Below are 27,070 nucleotides of genomic sequence, written 5' to 3' on the forward strand. Positions count from 1 at the left end.
GGCGGGCTCAACCTCGCCATCTTGCCTCACCTGGTGGTGGCGAGGGCAACCCCTGCCATGGCCAAGTGAGGCTCGGCCTCTTCAGGTGCGTCTCCGGCCGATGGCCGAACCTTGACAATCGGCTGGATGTAGGGAGGGGAGAGGGAGAGAAGAAAGGAAAAATAACAATAAAAATAAAAATAAAAAATAAAAGAAAATAAATTTTAAAAATATTAAAATATTTGGTTGCCAGCCGATTAAAATTCGTTGGATGGACTGAAATGGCACAATTACAAAAGATTTAGGACTGAATCGGAAAATAAAAAAGCTTTAGGACTGAATTGGCACAACCGCAATAGGTTTAGGACTTTTTCGGTAATTTTCCCCATAGGATCTGAGATTGGAAAGTAAATTGCAAAGAAAACCCTAGACCTAACGTTACATAAAAGGTGTTCATTCATGAAAGAGGGAGGCATCCAAAAAGAACGATTCTTCGCTACTGCAGACTGCTTGTCCTCCGTCAGAACCAAGGCGATTCAACCCAGCCTTTGATCGACGTTCCCCGGAACTCTTCATCTTTCCTGGCGATCAACAGGCAACGCGCAAGCACAGCCACGAGCTTCGGCAACTCGTCCCGCCGATTCAGTCCACTTTCACAGAACGTTGAATTTCCAGCATTGCATACCTTATGGACTCAATATTTTCCGTTGTGCATTAACTCTTTTAGTACAATAAGTCAAAGGTTACACACAAACGTTGTCATTGTTCACGGGTGCAAGGTTTTTTCCTCTCTTTGTGACTTGCAGTTGTGTATAAGTTTGCTAAATCATTTAGTTTGTTTAAATTTTTATCGAGTTCATCATGAAATAAATAGTAAAAACAAATAAAAGAAAAACCCAAAAAGAGATAATCATCAGTGTATTTAGAAATTATGTTTAGGGCATGCATTTTTTATTAACATGTTGTAGATATTGGGATAATAAACATAGTGAGGTTATGCCTGCCTTGCATTGAAGTTTGCCCTAGTTCTAGCAATTTTTTTTATTTACTACTTTGATTTAGTGTTAAATTATTGATTGCACACCCGCATAATCACCCCACGTATCAGTGATTATCTTTGAAATAAATAGAAAAAGAAACCGAAAGGACGTTAGAGCGTCTCCAAATTCCCGTATGTGTTGTACCACATTTTTACTTACTAATCGACCCACCAAAGTTTTGTGGAGACTCATACTTGAAGAATTACATGTTAAAATCGATTAAATCGAAACTCAAAAGTTGCGATTGGTGGTGTTTGGGAGAGTTTGTCCTAGGTATTTGGGCTCAGTATTCCCTTAGCTTTCTTCAGGTGGTTCACCTTTGAAAATGTCGTGACACATAGGAAAAATTTAGACCCCTGCATTTCATGTCTCGACATGATTCCCATGAGATTTCGGGAGTGAACCATAGTAGTTACTTCTAGTAATCCATGCAATTAAGGGAATTCCAATTGATGGCCAAAAAAGAGCAATAGTTGATTTCTGACACTTTTTGATGCGGAGTTACATTATCATTGTAACAATATTCTATTTTTTTTCCTTGTCTTCTTATTTTGCGGATGAAGTCATGAGATTCGGTAATTTCTCTTCAATTCTGAGTAGTCATCCATATAGATATTAAGATTTAGTAGGTTACATTTCTTGAGTTCGTATATTTCCTATTTTAAACGTAGAATTGATTAGGGTTTTTCTAAATTACCCGGTTTAACCATTTCTAATGCATCATTATTTGTTTGAAATTCTAGACTATCACATATGGCAAAGAGAAGGATGGAAGACTCGGACAACATAAGCCAATTACCAAATCACATAGCCAACCAAATCCTGTCGTACTTGTCGATTAAGGATGCAGTCAAGACTAGTATTTTGTCGAGAAAGTGGAGGTACAAATGGTCCTCTATACCAGAACTTGTGTTTGATGATGGATGTACCGGAGCTAAGGGAGTTGCTTCTCTTCAACCATCTCTGCATGAAAACTTGGCGAAGATAATCGATATGGTCCTCTCGCTTCATAAAGGCCCAATAAAAAATTTCAAGATTTCTCATAAAGGGTTTTGCACCACGAATCACATTGACTGCTGGATTCTCCATTTATCCAGAGTCCCCATCAAAAAAATCGTGCGCTGCATCGGGAAATTGCAGAAATACAAGATTCCAGCTCCTTATTCAATTGCCAGGAATTGAATTGTTTGGAACTCTACAACTGTGTGGTGGATGGAAGTGCTGTCGACGTTTGATATCACTTACCTCACGCAGACGAACATTAGAAACAAAAGAAGTAGTCGGTCGTCTTGTGCTTGTGTAACGGTCTCAGAGGCGATTCGGCGGTGTTGGGTTTGTAGTGGTGAAATGGTGGCTTAAAGTGGCCAAAAGAGAGAGTGAGAGAGGGAATGAGAGAGAGTCGGTGAGAGGGAAAATGGTGAGAATAAAGTGGTCTTGAGTCTATTTACAGGATTTCTTGACTTGCTCCACAAGTTTCATTAAATTGTCACATGTTTATAAACCTTGTCTTGCTCCCCAAGTTTTATTAAATTGTCACATGTTTCTAAGCATTGTATTGCTCCCCAAGCTTTATTATTTCTAGAAGTCTTAACTTGCTCTTCAAGTTTTACTAATTCTCACATTTTTCTTATGCTATTTAAGACAAGATTAAATTCCTTGAATGCCCTCTTCCCTCTTACACACCCACTCTAGGGCATTTTACATTATTTTCATTTTTATTTTTCTTATTTAAGTGTACTAATTAATTCTTTTGTCTTTTCTATATTAATAATTGGCATAGAATATTCTAGAGTTGTCATTTAGTAATTGCCATATAGCTACTCTAGGATATCCTAAGATCCTAGGCTATTTTTCTTGCTCTTCAAGTCAAAAACTAGATATTTTTATTTATTCTATATTACTTTTTCTAATCCAAATTTGTCTTATATGATTGACTTGTTCCTCTAGCAAAAATTATTTTATATCTTTATTTTACTTATCTTATATTTTTGACTTGTTCTCCAAGTCGAATTCATCTTATGCACTTTTCAAGTGTCGCTCTCTTATTCCGACTTATTTTCTAAGCCAATTTCATCCTTATATGCTAACTTACTCTTCAAGCCAATTATTTCTAAGCTTATTTTATCTTCAGGTGCTTGCTTACTCTCCAAGCCAATTATTTTTAAGCTTATTTTATCTCCATGTGCTAGCTTGCTCTCCAAGCCAATTATATAGAACATTTCTAATTTAATTTTTGAATGTTCTAGAACCCCTTTCTTGTTCCTCAGTCCAATCACATAATTTTATTTTATCTATTCCATCATGGCGCCACGTGTCTCATTCTATGATCTCTAGACCATATGATAGTATTTTTATTATTGAATATCTTATTTCCTTTTTCTTATGTCTCTCACACCTATATTACATGAGAAGACCATTCCTTTTATTTCGGTTTACATTTAAAATAGAGATTTAACACATAAATCTCGGTACCCCTTGGTGTCGCCCAATCAAGAAAGTCCGTAGGCTTTCTTTTCTATTCTATAGATGCCAAGCATAACTAATGTTAATGCCAATTTGGGCATTCTATTTAAAAAGGTAAGGGCGTCTAGTAATCGACCTCTTATTCATTGCTCTAAGACTTTAAAAAGTGCTGCTCGTCAAACTCTCAAGACATTTATGTAGTTCTCTACTTTAGGCGCCTAACAAGCTAAAGGTCGCACTATCTATTTTGCCGAATAAAATTGGCTCACGTATAAGCACGTCCAGAGGCATTGCCCAATCTATGGTTTAACACGCTTCAATATGTGTTTGGTTGCCTATCGAGTTGAGAGCCACTCAAATTTAACTGGACTATTGTGTGGCTGATACGGGGTTCTAACATGAATTGACCCTCTTTGGACTCATGGCTAGTTTGGTTGTCGATCGATATTAGCACGTAAATCACGCCATGGATCAATCCCTGGCTAGCTATATAGTGATCCTATGGTTGATTCATGGCTAAACAAGACCGATCATAATCGACCCATGCTTGATTTAAGGTCACCACATAATCGAACCTCAATCAACAGCATAGCTGATTGACATACCGAGCCACGAACCTTATCGAAGGGGATCTCTATTCCTTTGGTGGCCTATCTCAACTTTGACAACTTTCTGTAATTAGTCCAAACCCTAAGTTTGAACTAGCCCTAAGTTTTGGGGTGTCACAAAGAATGATCTTTTTTTTAAAAAAAATTTCGGATGAATTTATTTCCTAAAATGTCATGGTTTAAATGCAAAACTAGGGTAGATGACGTGCAAATATACGAATAAGATTAAGGTTTAATTAACTAAGTTATGTGTAAATTAATTAAAACCTAAACATGCAATTCTATATGAAGTCTAAGCTAAAATGTAACCTAGTATGACATGGCAAGAATGATCTTTTTAAAAAAAAAATTAGGATGAATCTATTTCCTAAATTAGAACTATGCCAAAACAATGTTTATCTTGCATATTTTAGAGTTTAAATTGACCTAAACCCTAACATATTAAAGATAGATTATTTTAAACATAAAATTTTATTTAACCATGCAATTTCTATCCTAAATGCAGTCTAATCTCATAATTTACAAAAAGAATTAGATATGCAATTATCTACATGATGCTATTTTTGAGACATGCAATTTTTGAATATGGAAGATGAATTAATACAATCTTCTTTTACAATTTTCGAGATTTCATCATGCGACGGATATATTCTAAAAAAGATATGACAATCAAGCAATTCAAATCAAATTGAGAGAGTGAATATGCTGATCAATTCAATTAAAAAATGGATATATCAATCAAGTTTTTGAAAAGATTTCGCAAATATCTGAATCTAATCTTTAATTCGTAATCTTATGGTTAACGATTGAATTCAAATACTTGTCTAATTGAATATTCCATAAATAATCCTAAAGATGGACTTTTTCAATCATATGGCAAGTTGCAGTTTCTTAATCAACCTGAATTTTGAAAAAATATCTACTTTTATGCAAGATATGCAACTATGATATGCAATATGTGACACAAAAGGGAAGACAATATTTAATTTAGGATAGGAAATTATACCCAAAGATTGTCTTTCCGAATTTGATTTTTTGCTCCAATATTGTGGACCAGGCTTTGTGGATCACAGAGCGGCGGCCGACGGGGAGGCTCTCGGTTGGTTACTCGTGATGATGGTGCAAGGACTCGCCGGCTCAGTGGTACTTCGTCCCGAGTTTGGTATCTCGGACAGGACTGCTAGGGAAGTTTCTCAGTGCGACCATCTGTGGAGCTTGCAACTTGCAAAATGCTCTTTTGGTTAACACTTAACGGATATCAATCAAAGAGTCGATGCTTTTGCTTTTTAGGATCAGTGATGGTGCAACGTGAGTGCCCTGCAGTCTGTTCTGGAATTTATTAGCAGTCTGTTCACTATTATTTTTGGGATGAAAATATGTGGGTTCTATTACAATTAGTTGGTATATATTGACACTTGATTTTGGCTGATTTGTGTAGTATTTGGCTGTTCGAAATATTCCACAGACACTGCCTAACGAACTCATTCATTTGAAACAGCGTGGAGGAGATTTTGAATGTTATGTGCCCAATCAAAAGCTCTCCTCAATTGAAACATGTAAACTTCCAGGTGAGTACGCTCATTTAGATTCTTCTTCAGCGGACTAATCTGGTACTTCTTCGGAAGTATTATAAATGATCTTATTTAGGTATCTATGTGATCTTCTCCACAATTTTTTTTTTTTTTTTTACTTGAAAAATATTTTTAGCCAATACATGAGTCAAACTTAAAGTCCAATGATCTATCACTGTAATCTAAATGGATTTTACTGATTAAATTATATACCATAACACATCACAACGAAGCCAATTGATGAAACCACGTTTCTAATTAGGAAAATTCTTCATGATTTGAAGAAAGATAAATGGGTATCAGAAGACTCGTGCTTCCTTTGTATCAAGATTTAGAATAAATGTTGCAAACAATTTCATTTGATTTGATTTTTAGAGATCATCATATTACCTTGGTGCTTTCATAGCGAATTTGATGAAAAAGACAGCGAATCTGTGCTTTACAGCAATCAATCATACATTCTCAGATTAAATGACTGTATAGTAATGCGGTTCACCCAAAAAGAAAGATATGGCAATTCCGGATCATAATTCATAAAGCAAATAGACAAATCTATGTACCCTGCTGTCTTGATTCAATGACCAGATTATGGTCTGTGCACATCATGATGTTAAATTTGCTCTTTGATCATTAAAAATAGTCTCGTGCTGAGAATCAACAGACTACGAGGATCTGGACAATGGCTGACTTTTGGGAAGACCACCAGGCGTGTTGCCTAGAACAAGTAGAAATTGTATCGATGGGCGGAATTTATGGTAGTAAGCCAGAGTAGGAACTGCTGAAATTTCTTCTTGCTAGTTCGCCAAAACTATGAAAGATGACGGTTAGGCCTAATTCCACGAGTGGAGAAGGCAAATTGTTTAGGGAGTTGCTGCGTTTTTGGCGAGCCTCGACACAGGCGGAGGTGATCCTTCTCAACCTTGTTGATCCAGAAGCCAACCGACATTAAGATTGAATCACACATGGGATCAACAAGAACTGCAATATTTTGCTATGCTGCGCAACTTTAATAAACTATGCCGCGGAGTTTGCGTATTACTCAGAAAAATGGGAATCCTCTTTTTTCATCTTGTGTTTAAGTCTATTGTAAAGAGTTCTTGGTTCTATATATAATTAGCGATTTGCAACTTTATAGAAGCGTATGGTGGCTTTTCTTATGCCCCGATCTGATAGGCCCCCTGGTCCTTGCGGGGACTTTCATTCAAATGAAAAATTATATCAAGCTGATACGAATTCTAACTCAATTTAGGGAAAAATGGTCAAAACTAATAATCAATTCCAAGCATCGGGTTAATCCTTTGGTCAAAACCCGTAACTTTTTTAGTAAAATTTGAAGGGTCGACAAACAAGTCATTGCAAAATTACTTGAGATTTTGTTAAACGCACAATCTATAAGCCTAAACGAGCCAGTATTTACCCCTCACCGGGTTGCCAGTGGCCTGACCGATTTGGTACTACCTTGTCCACCTGGCGCACCCTAGTTGGGCTGTGCCACCACTCGAAGCCACATTTATTTCTTTAAAAAATTTGACCAACATCTAACCGTTTGTACTTTTCCCGTGAAACATCCGATCAGTACAATTTACCTAAGAAAATTAGGACGAAATTGTTTAGAGTTGGTTGTTGCCCGTGTGGAAACGAGCCAAATGCACATTTATAGTTAGAAGTTTGCATAATAACACATCAAGTATCAATATTTATGTATAACGCTTACTTTAGTACCAATATTATTTTTGGATCACTTAAGTACCAATGTTTTTTTAAAAATGATTATTTAAGTACCAATTCCGATAAAGTTGCCGGAATTTCTTGTCGTCGGCACTAAAGTAATCGTTTTTTCTCTGATTTGGCACTAAAGTGATCTTGTTTGGATCACTTAAGTGGCAATCTTTTGAAAAATGATTATTTAGGTGCGAACTCCAATGAGGTTGTCGGAATTTCTCGCCATTGACACTAAAGTGATCATTTTTTCTCCAATTGTCATTTAAGTAATCCAAAATATATATATTGACACCAAAATAAGCGTCATACACAAATATTGGCACTTGAAGTATCCTTTTATCCTTAGAAGTTGCAATCTTTGTCGTTGTAAATCTAATTCACATTATTCTTAAGTATCGAAAATTGTGTGATTGGATCTTTATGATACTATCACTTCATTATGAAAAATCACAAATTTCTCAACACCCTTAAGACCGGACAATATAATTAAAAAATTGTGATGTGTCCGGACTCGGCCATTGTATTGAAAATAAATTTGTGTATATTTATAAAAAGTAATCTTCACAATCCAATTATATCCTCAAGTTTAATGTTAATAAGATTTAGTATCGGTTAAAAAATGGTCATATTTTCAAAAATCCTAAGTCAGAAATTATGTGGCTACAAACCTACCCAAAAGGTCAATTGGAATGGACAAAAACATAATCAAATTCCTAACCTAGATAAAAATAACTCACCGATAAGGGGCTAAAAGATCTACTACTTTAATTCCTATTTCAAAAATAGATAATTTTGTATCTAACTGTATAAAGGCGGGCACAGATCTATGAATATGAGATGTTGTACGAGTATCTACTGGGTCCTAAATCATCAACAGGCTCTCCAAGCACATTGAAAATTGGGCCTAGAATCGCTCTACCCACTAGAACACTTAGAGGAGCTACTGTATCAAACCTAAAATTAAAAATTAAAAATCAAGAAGATTTTTGAGAAAATTCACTATTTTAAAATATCTATTATTGGCAATGGCAAGAGACAAACTCCAGAATTGAAAAAAAAAAACGTTGAAAATACTTTTTATATCGGATATATTAGAAATTACACATGACATGTAAAGAATAGCCCATGTCAACAAAAGAGAGAATTATAAAAAAAAAAATCCTAAACCTATTGCAATTTGCCAATTCAGGTCTAAGCTTTTTTATTTTTCTCAATTGAGCCTAAAGCTTTTGTATTTGTTCCAATTCAATTCATTCAGCCAATTTTGGCTCGAAATCTCTAACATAGCTTGACCTGGTACCGATATGGACAATTCTAAATAATATTTTAACATTTTTTTTTCATTTTTATTATTTATTATTCATTTATTTTTTCCTTTTTTATTTTCTTTCTCTCTCTTTCTTTTTTCTTCCTTTCCTTCTTCGTTTGGCCGATTGAAAAGGTATAGTGACCAGCTAGAGTATGGGTACGAGGTCGACCTCGCTGGTCACTAGCAATGGCGAGCCTCGCACGCCCCTCGGGAGCCGTGACCTCATCCGACGAGAAAAGGCTAAATTACACTAGAAGTGCCAAAACTTGTGTACGGCGCTCACTTTAGTGCTAAAACTTTCAAAACGATCACTTAAGTGTCAATTCTTTTAAAAAACGATCACTTAAGTGCCAACTCTTCTAAAAACGATCACTTAAGTGCCAACTCTTCTAAAAATGATCACTTCAATGCCAACTTCAATTTGAGCTGACGTGGCTTGTCAGAAATCCGACACGTGCTATTTTTTTTTTATTAATATTTGAGTTGACATGTCTCGGTGGAGTTGACTCTAAAGTGATTATTTTTTAAAAAAAATTGACACTTAAGTTATCGTTTTTCAAAAAAATTGGCACTTAAGTGATCGTTTTGAAAATTTTGATACTAAAATGATATCCGTATACAAGTTTTGGCACTTCTAATGTACTTAAGCCGACAAGAATACTGCCAACTTTCATTCTTATAATAGACAAAAGACATGCTAGGAGACAAGTAGAAGGCGACAGAGTTGGAAAAGGGGTAGGACACTTTCAAAAAATTGTTGACAAAGGAGTTCTAAAGTAATTAACTTGTTACATCAGGGATTAGGCAAATTGGGGCTGAATCACTATAAATGTTGTTTTCGTAATCTCTATCCGTTTTTCTCTTTGTTGTTGCCTATACTTACATAAGGTCACTTTCAATGAATGCACTCGCGCAGTTTTTTAGAAGTTCCAAAATTTACAATTGGTAGAATTTTTTATTTTTATATCTGATCAGTACCGATTCACCCCCTTTTGATTGTTGTCTCTGAACCTTATATTTGGTATCAGTCTTGTGGTCAAGATCTCAGCAAGTGTTTTCACGGCAGAGTCAAAAATCGAATGGCAACCCATTGTTGGGACAAGCATCAATAAAGGAGATTCAATCGCGCGTCCACCTCTACTTGATGGCTCTTACTTTTCATATTGCAAGTGCCAAGATGACTATGCTTATAAAATCCGTGAATTATGAGCTTAGGAGGATTGTGCAAAATGGGTGAGTTCTTCCTATGACTGCACAGAAGGAACATCGTCTCCCAAAGAGGAAAAAAAGTTTGTTGTGGATGTTATATCTTTAATTTGCAAGGCTCTGAAAGTTTTATATTGTGCCCTTATCTCCAATTGAATTTAATTGTGTTTCTTCATGTAGAAATTTGGAATAAACTTATTCTGACACATAAAGGCGCAACTTGTGTAAAGGAGTGTGAAGCCAAGATACTGGTCAGGGATTACGAGCTCTTCGAGATGAAGTTAGACGAGAACATCATACAAATGTTCAAACATTTGGAAAATAAGCAGCACTTGGGAAACCTTCACAAATGTTGACCTAGTGAAGACAATTCTATGGTGTTAACCAAAGGAGTGGGGACCCAAGAAGACCTCACTATAAAGCCTCTATCGACTCTCTCGCTAGATTAGCTAATTGGATCCTTCATGGCACATGAAGTTGAGATTGAACACTTTGACGAAAAGACGTCTAAATAGGAAAAGATCATTGCACTTAAAAGCTTCCTCACGAAGATCTGCAGAAGATGACAGACGCCGATGATGCATATTCTACGGATGGCAGTGACGACAAAATTGCTATGCATCTTCACGTTGTCTGAAAGCTCTTGGCAAGAGCTTCTCATCGAGTTCAATATTGATAGGGTAAGTTCCGAAGATCACGAAGCTAAGATTTTGGTCTCCATAGACTCAGTCCACTCGGCCGCGACTTCAACTCCTTACAAAGCAAAATCATCTTTGACCATGATTGGCGGTCCTAGAACTCACTTTTAGGGAAATGAGGGGCGCCACTGTCGGAGCAACATTGATGATAAATTAAAGTTGGAGGCACGCACCACATAATTTCAATGAATGCTCAAGAGGAAAGACAAGTAGAAGGCGACAGAGTTGGAAAAGGGGTGGGGCACACTTCAAAAACTTGTTGACGAAGGAGTTGTAAAGTAAGTAAACTTGTCACAGAAGGGGTTGCCCTTTGCCTCTTTTCGAATTTTTTCCACTTTAAAAGGCCACCCCGCTTCCCTTGTTTCCCTGTTCTCTTTCCACTTTCACTACTCCCCTTCTTGTTTCTCCCTCTCTCTCTCTCTCAAAGGCTGAGCGAATCCAACGCTAAGCAAGAACAATTCCGCCGGTGAGCAATATAGCCGAACTTTACCTATTTTTTCCGATTTTGACTAGCTAACCATTTTCATATTTAAGATTTAGTGCCATCCTTCTTCTTGAGAGTTCATATATTTCTTATTTTTTATTTAGAATTACATTGGATTTTTTAATTTATTTGCTATCCAATTCGTCATTATTTGTCTGAAATTCTAGAATATCGCAGGTGAGAGTAAGAATGACGAATGAGTTGGACAAGATCAGCAATATACCGGGGCACATAATGGATCAAATACTGTCGTGCTTGCCGATTAAGGAGGCAGTGAGGACCAGCATTTTGTCAAGAAAGTGGAGGTACAAATGGTCCTCTCTTCCAAAACTTGTGTTTGATAACCAATGTACCGTGGCCACGGGAGTTCCTTCTCTGCAACCATCCCCGAATGAAAACTTAGTGAAGATCATTGACGAGGTCCTCTTGCTTCATACTGGCACAATACAAAAGTTCATGCTCTCTCACAAAAGATTTTACGCCACGAGTAACATTGACCACTGGATTCTTCATCTATCCAGAGTCTCCGTTAAAGAAATCGTGCTACACATCTGGAAAGGGAACTATTACAAGATTCCCACCACCTTATTCAATTTCCAGGACTTGACTCATTTGGAACTCCTCCGCTGTGTGGTGAAAATTCCGTCAACGTTTGAAGGATGGAAAAACTTGAAAACTTTATATCTTTCTCAGGTTAAGCTATCTCCGGATGAGCTTGAGGCTCTGATTTCTCGTTGCCCACTACTAAAAAATTTATCTTTGTTAAAGGGGACTGAACAAGTGAACATCAAAGCTTGCAACCTCGAGTGGCTTTCTCTTCGAGGACGATTTCAAGATGTCGATTTTGGTGTTATGAACTGTTTGAAGTCAGTCACGATAGGTTTCAGTGATGATATGGCTAACAAACGTGGACCCGACAATGCCAACTTGAGCAATTTGCAAAAAATTTTCCGAAACCTGCCCAATATTCAGAGTCTCAAGCTTGAAGATTATTCACTGAAGGTACATTTTAAGGGCATAAATTCTGAAATTGCTAGGACTCTGTTCACTATTATTTTTGGGATGAAAATATGTGGGTTCTATTACTAATAGTTGGTATTATATTGACACTTGATTTTGACTGATTTGTGTAGTATTTGGCTGTTGGAAATGTTCCACAGACACTGCCAGATGAACTTGTTCATTTGAAGCACCTCTTCTTATGCATAGACTTCAATAATGTGGATGAGATTTTGACTGTTATGTGCCTGATAAAAAGGTCTCCCCAGTTGAAACAGGTTGACTTTCAGGTGAGTATGATATTTGAGACTAGTATTCAGCGGACTAATCTTGTGTTTCTTCGAAACTATTGCTGAAGATAATATTTAGGTATATATGTGATCTTCTCCACGAATTTTTGTTACTTGGCAAAAAATATATAAATTAGTAAATAGTGAGCCAAACTTCAAGTCCAATGATCTATCACTATAGACTAAATGGATTTTACTGCTTATATTATATGCTATAACATATCATAATGAAACAATTGATCGAAACCTTTATTATTTGGCAAAATTGTTAATGATTTAAAGAAATATAAATGGGTATCAGAAGATTGATGCTTCCTTTGTATCAAGTTTTAGAATATATGTTGGAAATAATTCCATTTGATCATCATATTACCTTGGTCTTTTTAATCATTGAATCTGATGAAATGGAGAGCTAATCTATACTTTACCGCGAGTATATCATACATTCACATAATAGATGACGGTATAATGATCTAGTTCACCCGAAAAAGAAAGATATTGCAATTCGGGGTCATAATTCATACAGGAAGTGGAAAAATCAAGTACTCTACTCTCTTGAATAAACAACTGGATTACTCTCTCTCTCTCTCTCTCTCTCTCTCTCTCTCTCTCTCTCTCTCTCTCTCTCTCTCTCTCTCTTTCCCCGCATCGTGATGTGCTCTTTGATCTTTAAAAACAGTCTCGTGCTGAGAATCAACAGACTGAATGGATCAGGACAATGGCCGATTTTTGGGAAGACCACCAGTCGTATTGCCTAGAACAAGTACAAGTTGTATCAATGAGCGGAATTTGTGGTAGTATGCCAGAGCTGGAAATTATGAAGTTTCTTCTTGCCTGTTTGCCGAAACTACGAACGATGACGATCAGGCCTAATTCCATGAGTGGAGAAGGCAAGTTGTTTAGGGAGTTGCTGCGTTTCCGACGAGCCTCGGCCCAAGCGGAGGTGATCTTTCTTGATCCTGTTGATTCGGAAGCCAAGCCACATTAAGATTGAATCATACATGGAATTAAAAAGAACTGCATTGTTTTACTATGCTGAGTGGAACTTGAATAAACTGTGACGCAGAGTTTATGTATTACTCAGAAAAATCAGAATCATCTTCTTTCATCTTGTGTTAAGTCTATTGCAAGGAGTACTTCATTCCTTATATGTTTGGCGGATTACAACTTTCATCATCAATTTGGAAGCATGGTGGTTGCTTTTCTTATGCCCTCATTCGCCTTCTGGCCCCTTCACGGACCCTCATAAATGAAATATTGCATCAATCTTTTACGATTTTTAACTCAATTTAGAGAAAAATGGAGTTTTTGTAAAATTTATTCTTTCAAGTTCTTATAAATATGTGTTTTATATGAGATAGCGATATTTCAAGTAAGTGGATCACGAAAGAATACAACAAAAATAAATGGAACGTAACTATGATGTTAAAAATATCAAATAGAACTTAAAAATATGAAATCGAGCGGCACGACCCTTCGATTTGATAAAGGGCATGTCACTCCAATTGCGCGAGCCGCCACTCGAAGCCACATTTTTCCTCTAGACCAACATTTGACTGTATGTATGTTTTTTCACGAGACATTCGATCAACATAGTTTTTCTTTCACAAAAAATCAGGACGAAATTGTTTAGAGTTGGTTGTCGCCTATCTAGAAACGAACAAGCCAAATGCACATTTATACCGAGAAGTTGCATTCTTTTTCGCTATAAATCTAATTCAGGTGATTCTTAATGTATCGAAAATCTTGTGACCGGATCTTTGTGATACTACAACTTCATCATGAAAAATCACAAACTTCTTCTTCTTTTTTTTTTTTTGGTCAAAAATCACAAACTTCTTGATACCCTTAAGATCGGACAATTCGATTAAAAATTATGATGTGTTCAGACCCGACCATTGGATTGAAAAAGGTTGTATATTTTTTCAAAAAAATCTTCATAATCCAATTGTGCCCTCAAGTTGAATGCCCAGGAGATTTACAAGTCAAATTATTGGAGTGTTATTCATACTCTCCATCAACAGGAAAGCACAGGTGTCTCACTCTTGCTCTTATAATTCATATTTATAGTTTGAACACATGTTTTATTATTAGTTTGGGCTTAAGTCTATGAATAGATATCAATTATATATAATGCATTCTCTTGTAATTAAGAGTTGTAACAGAGAGGTGGAAGGTACTAATTATAGTGGAATTTTTACTGGATGTAGCTTTAGTTTAAGGGTGAATCAAGATAAACCTTTGTTCCGAATCGTAACAAAAATATGGTCAAATTTTCAAAAACCTTAAGTAAAAAATTATGTGAATATGAACCTACCCAAAAGGTCAATTCGAATGGACTAAAAACATAATCAAATTCCTAATCTAGACAAGGTAACTCGGAAGAAACCGTAATTGAAATTTACAAATCGAGAAGAATTTTCAGAACACTATTGATTTTAAAATGTCTATTATCGACAATGGCAAGAGTTGTTTTAGAATTGAAATAAATATTGAAAGTATTTGTCTGCATCAGATATATTACATATTACACACAACAAATCCAAAATAGCAGTGTAAATAAAATGTTACACAACCATTGGAGATTTGCCCCAGTGCCCACCTTTTCACTTGAGAAGGGGAAGGTGGAGAGTTTGATTCCCCACCTTTTCGGGAGGGTTGGAATGGAGACGAGTGAGTGAGGAAGCAGCGTTTCGCAACCCGCACATAACACCGATAATGTGGCTTGTATAATAAAATAAAATAAGATAGAACCATACAAAAAAAAGTGTTACATAGATTGCATACAATGAGGTTTCCCAAGTTGGTTTTACTCATGAAAGATCGAATAACAATTTATCTTCTCTACATGCATTCTTTAGCTTAAATTGGGATTACTCGAGAAAATGTCAAGTATGACCGGTGCATGTGAGCCAACTTAGATTCACCATTTTGATGGGTTAGGCCCCACATGGCCCATCTAATTTAAGGGTGGCATAGGATAAACGCAATAACTAAGCTTTGATTTCGATATCTTTGTTGACACCGATTTTTAATCATCTTTTTTTCGATTTATTTTTTGAAAATTCATAAAAATTCACAAAAAAATTAGAAAATTGTAAAATCAACTTTGGTAGCCTTGGCCAAGCTCAAGGAACCATTTTTGATCAAAAAATAATTTTTCATATTTTTCGCATTTTTTGATATTTTTCAGAAAATAGGAAAATACCCAAAAAATCAAGAAAAATACCATTCGAGGTCACAAAAATACAGAAAAATAGTCAGTATTTTTATTTTAATTTTTTTTTCACTTTGACCTCTTAAAATTTGAAAATTTCAAATCGGATTTGTGTGTTCCTTCACAAATACAACCCACAAATTAAACATAAAAATACCATTTGGGGTCATTTTATTTTCTTTCTCCATTATTGAGGGTTGTGACATGATTCTCTAGTATTCCACTTCACATTATGATCCAATTGCAGGTTAATTTGCTCAATTTTGGCACTAGGGACTTAATTGCACAAAAATTCCTTTCATTTTAGTCCCTATCATGCCAAATCCGAAATTAAATCTTCCTAAGAGACACCCATGGAACCCCATGACCCCTATCCTATAATTTTCCACTTCCTGAATCTAATGACGGGCTCAATTGATGCTAATTCTTTCATTAAGGGTTCCAATTTTGTAAAAATCGATTTCGGATCCTACCCAACATTTGGGGTTTTCTCTCAATTTCAAAGAAATTTTTCACACAAATCACATTTTCAAAGGGAATCCATGTTGGGAAAATGATTTTTGGCATCAATTTCATAAAAAATGTTGATTGCTACCTCAATTCGGCCTTTCATTGCGCGAACCGGGTCTACCGGGTCGGGCAGGTCCGACCCGGCGACCCTGTATCGTTCATCGTCTCCCCCAAAGCTCCACGGGCGCAAAAGGATGGGAGAGAGCCGGTTTTACGAAGGGATTTTTTTTTCAAAGAAGCTTCGAGAAGGTTCGACGGTTAGAGGAAATCGGTTAGGAGGAAAACAAACGAAAAGAAAGCGCTCGTAAACAAAAAGGGAGAGGGGCATTCAGATTCAAAAAAGGAAAAAGGGGAGAGAGCGAACGGGAAGAGGAGGGGGACGCCATTAGAGAGAGGAGCACCGAGAGCTCAAAGCTTCGTCGCCGGCCAGCTCGGGCGACGCCTTCCCTCGCCGATAGCATCACTCGAGTCCTCTCGGTCTCGCGAAGATTTTGAAGCTTCCCGCCGTCGCCATCAAGCTCGAAACAGGTGAGCTTCCTCGCTGTTTTCCAGATTCGACTTCTCGTAGCCCGACTCCATTAGATCGTTGTTTTTTTGTGCTCTTTGGCTTAAAATATTCCTGCGACTCTCCCGAACCCGTCTTTGTGCTTCCTCCGTGGTTTCTAATGCATGAAATCCCTCGCATCGACTTCATACCCCCGCGGTCCGTAATGAGTTTGTGAGCTCGTTTACTCTTGAACCAAAGCAATCGGACTTCCGGATAAGTATCCTAAACTCTATAGATATCGATTACCGGAGCTAATGGTTGATTTGATGTGTGGATTTGTATGTTTCGTGACAACCGAACACGCGTGTTCGATCAAAGCTTTGTCGGGTTGAGTTAGAACTATTTCTCGTCTGAAATCTCGGGTATATTGATTCGGAGTTGATAAGAACTAGATTTGCAGAAGAATCGTCGATTTTTGTCGTTGTTTTCATATCTTTCTTTAGTTCGCCGGAAGTTGCGGGTTTGGCCGGAAGTTGGAGGTCGGTGTAGGTTAGTTCCGGCTTGTCGTTTGGGTCAAACTTGGGATATGTGGATGTAGGATGGTTGAGGAGTAGAATGAACGAAAAATCGGGAAAGAATCTGGTGGTTTGGGCTTCGGAATCGAATTCCGGCGAGGCACCGGCGAACTTCGCCGGCGCCGATCGTCTTCTCAAGTGAACGGGTTGACCGGGCACCCGCCACGTGTCGAGATCTCCGAATTTTAAAAAATAAAATCATTTTTCGAAATTATTCTTTTTTTCGAAAAATAAAAATCCGAATTTTGTGATCGCGCGGCCCAGGTTTGGCCGCGTGTCACCATCCCGATCGTTGGATCAAATTTTCGAATTTTCGAGTAATAAATAAAAAATCATTTTCAGAAAATAAAAAATAGCGGGATCGAACGGTCACGATTTGTTAGCTCCATTCAATCTGGACCGTTGATCCGTCCCTTTAAATCGTGCGGTAGAGATTAAGTCTACCTTTGATCCGAACCGTTGATTTCGGTCGTGTGATCCGACCGTCGTCTTCACACCACGTGGCACAATCTAGAGCTTTGTTTGATTTTGGGCGGGATTTTTGAAAATCCGCGCGCGCCGAGACTCAAACGGCGCCGTTTTGGGGAACACCGGTCCGGGCGCGGGTCCGGACCAGGCGGACCGGTCCGTGGACCGGGTTGACTCGGTTCGTTGACCGAGTTGACCCGGTCCCAAAAAAAAAATCGAAAAATCATTAAAAAATCGAAAAAAAATTAGGAAAAATTGTAGAAAATTCACAAAAATTCCAAAAATTCTCAAAAATTGAGAAATGGCCACAATCAACTGGCCAATCCTATTTTTGATATTTCTCCTCTCGATCTTTCCAAAAATGACAATTTTTCCCCTCAAGGGCAAATTGTCCCCAAAAATTTCATAAAAAATTCTAAAAAATTCCAAAAAATGTCGGAAATTAGGAAATGGGTCAATTTAGGTGGCCAATCCTATTTTCAACATTTCTCACTCCAGATTTTTTCCGAAATGACGATTTTGCCTTTTTTGGCAAATCGTCTCCAAAATTTCTTAAAATTACGATTTTGCCCCTCATGGGCGAATCGCTTCCAAATCATTCCCGACCTCCTCTTATGCTTTGAATACCCTTTCTCTAAGCCAATAGGGCTATATTAGGAATGCCATGATGATTTGGTGTGCTTTTATTCGCATGTCATGGATTCTTTGATTTGCGCATTTACTTTAATTGATCGTGATTTGCTAGGATAGTCACTCCCATCCGCATGAACTCCTAGATTAGGATCCGTACCCCACTCTTCTGCATGAAATCTCGAAGTTAGAAAAATCCATTCAACTTAGATACCGAAAGGGCGTCAACTCTGATAGTTGGCGTAACTAAGTCCCCGAACTCACCTCTCTGGTTCTTACGTAATCGAATAGAAACTCCCGACTATTTGATAGGGTTTCCAATCGTACCTTCCATGAAACGATTGGTGGCGACTCCTTGACATGCACACGTAGCACATGTCACTAGACCGCACCGAAAGGTCGACTACGATTTTATCCTCCGCCGCGATTTGGGTAATGGGCCTTGGGAGAGGCCCGCGTCCGAAGGTCCACACGCCACCGGGCCGGAAGGGCGACCCATTAGCCCACGATCTCCCGCCGACGAGATCGAGGGTCGCGACAGACCGGCGACTCCACCGGGGACCGGTTACGAAGCCATTAGAGGACTTGAGCCGATTAAAAAGTTGATTGATTTTTCCTAACCCGATTTTATGCGGATGCTCTTGAAGGTGAGGTACGTACGCTAACCTATGTGTGAGATGTTTTTGCGGATGGGAGAAATAAGGGGTGGAGTGATTGTTGACATTGTTTCCTGCAGGTCGGAGTAAGGAATGTATGTTTGTGGATGTGATTATAGAAGCGGTGTTTTGATATAAACTATTGTGCATGAAATTGCATTTTGGCGATCACGACACTTTTCACACATTGGCGGTCAAACCCCGACCGCAACCACCCATAGGTTACCTTAGATAGGGAAAGGGTGCGAAAGGATCTTGTGTTCGATGGCACTTGAGACTTTTGTATTCGTTCCCGCTCATGATCTTGATTGGCAAGTTCCAACCCTCTCGAGTAGGTACCCTCGAGGGCGAATTTGTCATATTTGGATCGTGGGAGCCTTTAGCCATAGGTTCCATACCCGATTTGCTGATTTTTAGAGTATACCCCTCACTTGTCTCATGCGCATGTCTGTGGATGGTTGGTATACCTAAAACCAAAAATGTGCAGGGAAAATCATGCATTCCCTTTCGTATCGGTTGGTAAGGCATTTTATTTTATGATGTATTTCTTTATGCTGTTTCATCATAATTTGTTCATATATTGCATATCATTCGCATTCATGAGCACGACATATGCTTATAAATCGTCTTGGTGATTAAGAAAAATAACAATGGTAGATTAGGATGCCGTTGTTTCTCCGAAGTTCTACCGAGCTGGAGCCATTCATCCATCGGAGGAAGGTAGTGTGGCCCGGACCCAATACAGGCCCGCACTTCACCAGGTTCGTGCATGGACGTGAACCGACGGGGAAGAAGTTAGGATATGCCGAAGATTGCCACACCGAATACTATGTGGTTGACTTGCAATTCAAGCGCGAAATGGATAGACGTCATGAGGAATTTATGGAATTACAAAGACAGCGTCGCAACCAATTGGCTAGAGAAGTGTATGCCCGTCGAAAAGCTGAACGTCGGATCAAAGTAAACCGACCCATGCTGGCTCCGTGGGAGAAGGGGAAGCGTCCCGCTATCAAAACCAAGCCAAAGCATATCGTGCTCAAGAAGCCTAAACTCAAAATGGCTGAGGAGTCCCCTGAAGCGACAATGATATGGACGAGAGAATGGCCGGAGGAACTACGCCACCATGGAGAATTCATTGAGGGAGGAAAGACCATTGATGACGCCTTTTCGGGAGAAGACTTGGAGGAAGAACCCCTAGGGGAAAAGAATCTCAAGGAAGAACCAATCAAAGTAGAGGTACCGATTGAGGAGCCTTATCCGGAAGAGGAGCTTAGTGAGGGGTCGCTCGAGGAAGAACCTCCAATGGACTACTCATCCGAAGAGATCCCAACCGAAGAATCTGCCCAAGACAACGAAGATTACCCCGAAGAGGAATCAGATGAGGATAAGTAGAACATGGTGATCTCGAGGAGTTCGAAGCTTAGGTTTCACATTCCATTCATCTTTTACCATTTTCATGTTTTAGTCTACATGTATAGGATTCCCTTTTCACGGGATTTCCTCTTATCTCTACCACTTTTTCTCTATTAGATATTCATGTATTAGGAATCTACTTTAGTATGTTTTCCCCTACTTTAGTATGTTTTCCCCTACTTTGTTCGATTTGTTGTTTTGATCAATGGAATGTGACTTTGATATTTCTCTTAATCATCGAGACGATCGCGATCAATTGCATAATTCGCTTATTTGAAATTTAAATTAGATCTCACGTTGGGTCTTTAGCCTAGATGAGATGATCTAATTTCTATTTCACTAATTGGAATATGCAATTAGATCGCATCATGCATGTTTCATGACATTGGCATCCATGCATTTTAAAGTAATCCAAGGCAATTAATTTTTCAACATCATTTGAATATTCTAGAATTGATGGGGAAGAATGATATCCAAGTATTCAAGATCCCTCGAGATGAGCTCCTAGCTTGGTGGGATAGTATGGGTGAAGCCAATCGGACGTACGCCAAGACACGACTGGGATATTTGCTGGACTTGATGAAGATCGAATGTCCTCCCGCTTTCATCCAAGCCATGGCGCAATTTTGGGATCCGATCACCGCCACATTCAACATGGAAGGACTCGAGCTCACTCCTACTCTAGAGGAGTATAGTGCCGCCATCGGAGTTGATTTTACACCTCGTCTTGTCCAACCCCCGATAGGATATGAACCCCTTAGTTCCTTAGCTGAATTCTTAGATACTAATCTTTTCGAGGTAACCCTAAATGCCAAGAGCAATTGTGGACGCATTTCCCTTGCTTTCCTCATAAATAGGTTCTCAAACCTTCATGCAAATAAGGAGACTAAGTCGGGTAGGGTCTTTGTCTTAGCCTTCTTTAGTTTCGTATTATTTCCTATTTCTACCACCACTTTTGATCCTATTATGGTTGTGGTAGTTAGACAGGTCTGTTGTGGGTGGGATTATTCCAATCCGATTTTAGCAAAAACTTTCATGTCTCTAAACCGTTTCCGGGCTAGGAATAAGGGAATCTTTAGGGCTTCTAGTGGATTTCTATATATGTGGTTCACTTCTCACATCAAACAATTCAACCTTCGTATGGGTTTCATTGAGATTAGTCCTCACACCAACCCCTTTAGAACCTTTGTTCAAACTTATCCTCGAGTCCCTAACCTCAACTTTAAGGATTGGAAAGAATTTCTTAGGACCTTAAAATCAGAACAACTCCGATGGCGGCTTAAATGGCCAAGGATATATAAGGCTCGACTCACTTGTAGTGATGGAGATCTAGTTCCTTTACTGGGCTTTACCGGAGCTACTGCATATTATCCGATGAGGGTCATCGGACAGTTTGGAGCTTTACGTAAGATGCCGACACCGCCCACACCAGGAGTCTTCTCTTTTGACATGCCGAAGGAGGTTCTCAAAGGCAAAGATAAGGAGCCGTTCGAGACCAAAGTTGAGTACATTAAGGATTCCCTGAAGAAATCCCTGATCGGGGATATAGAGTGGCCGGAAGATATGACTCAAGAGATGAACCCGCACTGAGCATCACCCGAGTACATCTGCCATTTCAAGACCGTCAGACGTAGCTTTGTCGAGCCATACGTGCCGCAGTACATCGTTCCTCATATACCGGGAGTGGAACCCTATGTACCCGAAGATATGAGATCGTCGATTTATCATAAAGATGGAGAGTCTCGGATGGGGGAACTTGACCTCTCTTGGGATATTCGGGACACCCTAGATCCCAAACGTCCCAGACTTGGATAGAATCACTCCATCGAGTTTAGGATATCGAAACATTATGTCATTTTAACTTTCAAACACTCTTTGAGATTTAGGTTGTAATGAACTCAGTTGATTTTCTTATATATATACATATTGAGATGTTTCTCTTTATGATGCATTAAAACTATTGCCATGGATTACGCTTCTTTTAATTACATGATTTCTCCCGGAGAATGAGGAAAAGAGCTACTTATATGAGAATAGGGCTCATGAAGTAGTCCTTTTTTTCATTAATCAAGAGAAAACATGCAATTAAAAGGATTCGGTACTTTATTATTGCTTCATTTCAGTATTCTTATTTTATTTTCGTTCTTCAAAACAGGTGATTTTAATCACGGAACAACCAAGAGGTCGTATTAGAACTCGTCCGAGAACCAGAATAGAGCGGGAAGAGCCGAGCCCGAGAGTCGGTGTTCTCGAGACACAAGTGAACTCGCTGGTGGTGATGATAACAGAGATGAAAGCTTTGCTGGAAGCTTCTCATGCAAGACAGCCGGCGATACCGGATCTGAACAATCCTGCTCATCCATCACCATCTAACGTTAGCGATAAGGGGCAACATGAAGGCGCCCATCCTGTTCCCGAAGTCACTCAAGCTCCTCGGGTTAATCCACAACCTAAAGCGTTGCTCGTAGTTATCAATTTGGAGAAGGAGGAGAAGGGAAAATCTGCGGTTAGAACGGAAGAAGGGGCTAAGAGGTTGGCCAAGATCGAAGAATGTCTGAGTAGTCAAGGCTATGAGCTAGCCAGATTTGATAAGATCTCCCCTTTTGCGAAAATTGAGGTGCCGCCAGATTACAAGGAACCGGAATTTGTCGAAAAGTACAACGGGACAGGCCGTCCTCGTGCTCATTTGAAATATTATCTGCGCAAGATGGCGCATTATTCGGATTATGTCCCTCTCTTAATGAATACGTTTCAAGAAAGTTTGGCATGCGCCGCTTTGGCCTGGTTCATCGAGTTAGACTTAGAAGATTACGATGGTTGGGAGGATTTAGCTGAAGATTTTCTGCATCGGTACAAGTTTAACACCGCTACAGCCCCTACTCGAGAAGACTTGCTTAGAACCGTGAAAGGAAAAAACGAGCAGATCCGCACGTATGCCCAGAGGTGGCGAGCCTTGGCGACGCAAGTTAAACCGTCTATCCCGGAAGATGAATTGGTGGACTTGTTTCTAAAGGCACTCCCATACGAATACTTTGACAAGTTGAACATGTCGGGTTGTCAGACATTTGTCCATCCGATAAAAGTTGCGAAAAGGCCGGAATGGGCTATGAGAGAAAGAAAAGCCCCAGAAGTGCCGGCAAGACGCCAGTATGCATTGAGAAAAGAAGGTGGGGCGGGAGTTGACATTGCCTTTGTACCGAATCCACCAAAGCCCAAACAGTTCTCGAATTCCAACCCAACACAGGGAGGGTCGTCATGGTCGACGCAAAAGGTGCAAGAACCGAGGAAGAAGCCACCTCCTAAGCGGTTCACGCCCCTTCCTAGGCCATTATCCAAGTTGCTTCCGATGCTATTGGAGGAGCGTTTAGTTGCGAAAGAACCGCCAAGGCCAAACCCAATGAAATATCCCGGATATGATGAAGGCCGGTCGTGTGTCTATCATATGGGGGAGAGAGGACATAATGTCGACAACTGCTACATCCTAAAACTCAAGGTGCAAGCCCTTATTGATAACCATCTTGTGGAGTTTGACAAGACGGCGCCTAATGTACAACAGAATCCGCTCCCTGATCACTAGGTGGTAGGGATGATTTTTGACGGAGAAGAAGAGAATCATCTAGAGCTCAAGGTAAACATGAGCAAATTGCGCGACATTTTGGCAATTGCTTCGTCTTATCCAAATGAAGGGGAAATGTCGATTGAACGAAAAATGTTATGTATCGCCAAATTGATGAGCCTCGGGATAGTTGCGGATGTCGCCGACGAGACATTTGAAGGAGTGCTGGCTACCGTGAGTTTGGATCGGGATCGGTTCGTGATGGAAACCGAGCAAGGCAACTACTGGAGGGTTCCTCATGAAAGCTTGATGGGTGATTTAGAATTGATTATGAATCCCGAGTCCGAGATTAATGAGGATGATCCGAAAGCCGAAAAGACTCGTGTGGGCGATCAAAGATTCGTATTGGAGGCTCATGAAAAGGGCGAAACTATGGATAATTTGGGCGAAGACTCGGGGAGGTACAATTTCAAAGTTAAATACTCCACTCCCGCTAGCTTTTTCATAAAGGCTGAGGATATTGTACCAGATGGATGGGGAGGTATGGATGAAGTTATCGAGCCGGACGTAGTTGATGATGCTGTCAAAGTCGTACCTCATCCGAAAGATTCGGGGGCAATGAATAATACCGAGGTTATGGAGTTGTTGTCTCACATGATGGAATACGGGGCTGATTTCTCTCATGAATTAAAAAATTTTGCTCAACAACCGGCAGTGTTGGATCGGTCGCAGACGACGTATGAGATGCATGCTATACAACCCCGCACTCGTAGTCGTAAAACGAGCTTGAGGATGATGAGATTGATTTGCCAGTTTAGGAACTTGATCGCGTTGTTGACGGAAACGAAAGAACTTTTAAGCTCTTTGGCTTCAACCGGAATCACCCCCGCCGCCGATCAAGCTACCGAATCATTTGCTTCACGGAAACTCGCTCGTCTCGAAGCAATTTTTACTAAGGCTGATTTGACCCATGAGGAGGATGAAGAATTGGGGTTGGATGCGTGTAGAGAGAAGACGCGAAATTCGCGAGTTTATACTCCTATGGTTGAAGAAGAGTTGGGGGGATATTTTTTGGAACCCCTCTCGCGTGAAGTTTTTGAGGAAAACGCTCCATCGACTTTCTATTCTTTCGCTCATTTGGTGCAAGTGGGCGAAGAGGTTGAAAGGAGCTTATTGACTGAAAAATTTCAAGGTGCGGAAGCTGAATCCTCAAGCAAAAGAGATAGTGAGATTGCCTTAGATCAAGGAATCTCGTCGACCGTTCAGAAGCACGATGTATTTTACCAAGAGCTCGAGTGCGGATATAATTCGGAAGATCTAGATGATATGATTGGGATGATTGGGACTGTAGCTCCCATTGTGATTAGACTGGATAAAGTTGATGGCTGCGACAAGAAAGACGATCGCCCGGTCAAGCCAGTAGTGATTTGCTTTTCCGACGATGAGATGGATGATGAACCGGAGGTCAAAATTGAAAAAGTAACACCGGTGGTGATTAAAGTTCCACCGGTAGAGCCGTATAACCCCAAAGCGGTCCATTGGAATTATGGAACCGGAGAAATAGATGCTGTAATGAGATCGGGTAGATTTTATGCCCCGCGGGAAGCTGAACCCGAAAAGAAAGAGGTGACTAAAGAAGACGCTGAAAAACTTCTATCCATCGTCAAGACGAGCGAGTTCGAGGTGATAGAACAGTTGAGGAAAATGCCGGCCCGGATCTCTTTGCTTGATCTGTTTATTAATTCAGAAAAACATAAACAAGCACTCCCGAAGGTGTTAAATGAGGTGCATGTCCCCGAGACGATTGATGAGATCCAGTTAGAGAACTTTGTTAGGGCGATCTTGCTGAAGGATCAAATAAGCTTCTCGGATGAAGACTTCCCCATGGACGGGCGAGTGCACAACAAAGCGCTATACATTACCGCAGAGTGTCATGGAAAGCGAGTGGCCCATGTGTTAATAGACAATGGATCCGCTTTCAATATTTACCCTTTGGCCACGTTGAGGAATTTGGGCATAAAAGAGGAGATGATTCGAACTTCCAAAGCGACCGTCGGGGCTTTTGACGGAATGAGGAAAATCGTGGTTGGGGAGATCGAGCTTGATATTGTCATAGGCCCGACCAAATTCTCTATTGATTTTCAGGTGATGGATCTCCCGAGTGCTTTTGGGTTTTTATTGGGAAGGCCATGGATTCATGTAGCTGGGGCTGTCCCTTCGAGCTTACATCAAAAGGTGCGATTCATAGTAGATGGGAAGATTGTTACCGTCCACGGCGAGGTGGATCTCCGGTCTTATCGTAACAGTGCCATACCCTACATAGAGCCCGAGGCTAAAGAAGAGGCAAGTTACCATTCTTTGGAACTAGTGGCCGTGGTCCATACACCAGCTGGGACCAAGCTAAGAGTTCCTAATCTTTCCGAATTCGCTGCTCTACCCGCAAAAATGCTATTGGCTTATGGATATCTTCCGGGAGATGGCCTAGGGAAATTTGGCCAAGGGATCCGCACTCCTTTACAACTCGAGTCCAATGAGCACGTAACGGGATTGGGTTTTGGAATCGATAGCAGCAGTCTTGCCACTTTGAAAAATCACCATGGAGGCCGAGGCCGAGGCAAAGGCAAAAGCCATGGAAGCCGAGGACGCCGAGGAGGCCGAGGTGATTCTTTTATCGGCTCTCCCACCCGGAAAGGCAAATCTAAAATGTTCGACAATCGGTTGAACCTTTTTTTCCTCTAAGGATTCCAAATGGCTGGCAGACGAGATGGCGCTCCTTGCGGCGGACCCGAACCCGACCAATCCGTTTCTCGATGACAACACTGTGAATGTGATAGTCGAGTGGCTCGAGGCTAACGAAGATGTTACTGAGTAAAGAGATCTTCTCTGCAGTTTTTCCTTCATTACTAGCATTTGTGTTTACTTTATCGCATTTCTGCTGTATTCCTTTTCCGCATTTGGATTTAGTGCCTTTTTTACTTAGAATGTAAAAGGAAAACACCTTTGGACCTCTGACCGTTGGTCCAAATAGCACACTTTGTAATGCGATCCTTTTTACATCCAATAAAGTTTTTCATGTTTCATTAAGGACATGTGGAATAACAAATCAGCCTAATGATTACGCTCGTCTTTGTGAATCGAAGCTTGAAGCCCGATTTGCCATGTGCTTCCTGTTTTCCAAAATAATCTTTT

General features: G+C 39.8%; 2 protein-coding genes and 1 pseudogene across 2 annotated transcripts; all 3 read left to right on the forward strand.

Moving 5' to 3' along the window:
• Window positions 1–1,787: 1,787 nt before the first annotated feature.
• On the forward strand, window positions 1,788–2,378 carry LOC125313653 (annotated as a pseudogene).
• Window positions 2,379–11,221: 8,843 nt separating this feature from the next.
• On the forward strand, window positions 11,222–13,395 carry LOC115727806 (F-box/FBD/LRR-repeat protein At1g13570-like). The gene is made up of 3 exons (XM_030658089.2): window positions 11,222–12,082; window positions 12,214–12,369; window positions 13,049–13,395. Exons 1-3 carry the CDS (start codon window positions 11,270–11,272, stop codon window positions 13,355–13,357), a joined length of 1,278 nt encoding a protein of 425 aa, XP_030513949.1. The 5' UTR covers window positions 11,222–11,269; the 3' UTR covers window positions 13,358–13,395.
• Window positions 13,396–20,781: 7,386 nt separating this feature from the next.
• On the forward strand, window positions 20,782–23,902 carry LOC115730868. Its single transcript, XM_048273457.1, has 2 exons — window positions 20,782–21,123; window positions 22,481–23,902. Exons 1-2 carry the CDS (start codon window positions 20,782–20,784, stop codon window positions 23,900–23,902), a joined length of 1,764 nt encoding a protein of 587 aa, XP_048129414.1.
• Window positions 23,903–27,070: the final 3,168 nt, after the last annotated feature.

Source organism: Rhodamnia argentea, chromosome 2 (assembly GCF_020921035.1).
Source record: "Rhodamnia argentea isolate NSW1041297 chromosome 2, ASM2092103v1, whole genome shotgun sequence".
In the NCBI taxonomy this organism is placed as follows: Eukaryota; Viridiplantae; Streptophyta; class Magnoliopsida; order Myrtales; family Myrtaceae; genus Rhodamnia; species Rhodamnia argentea.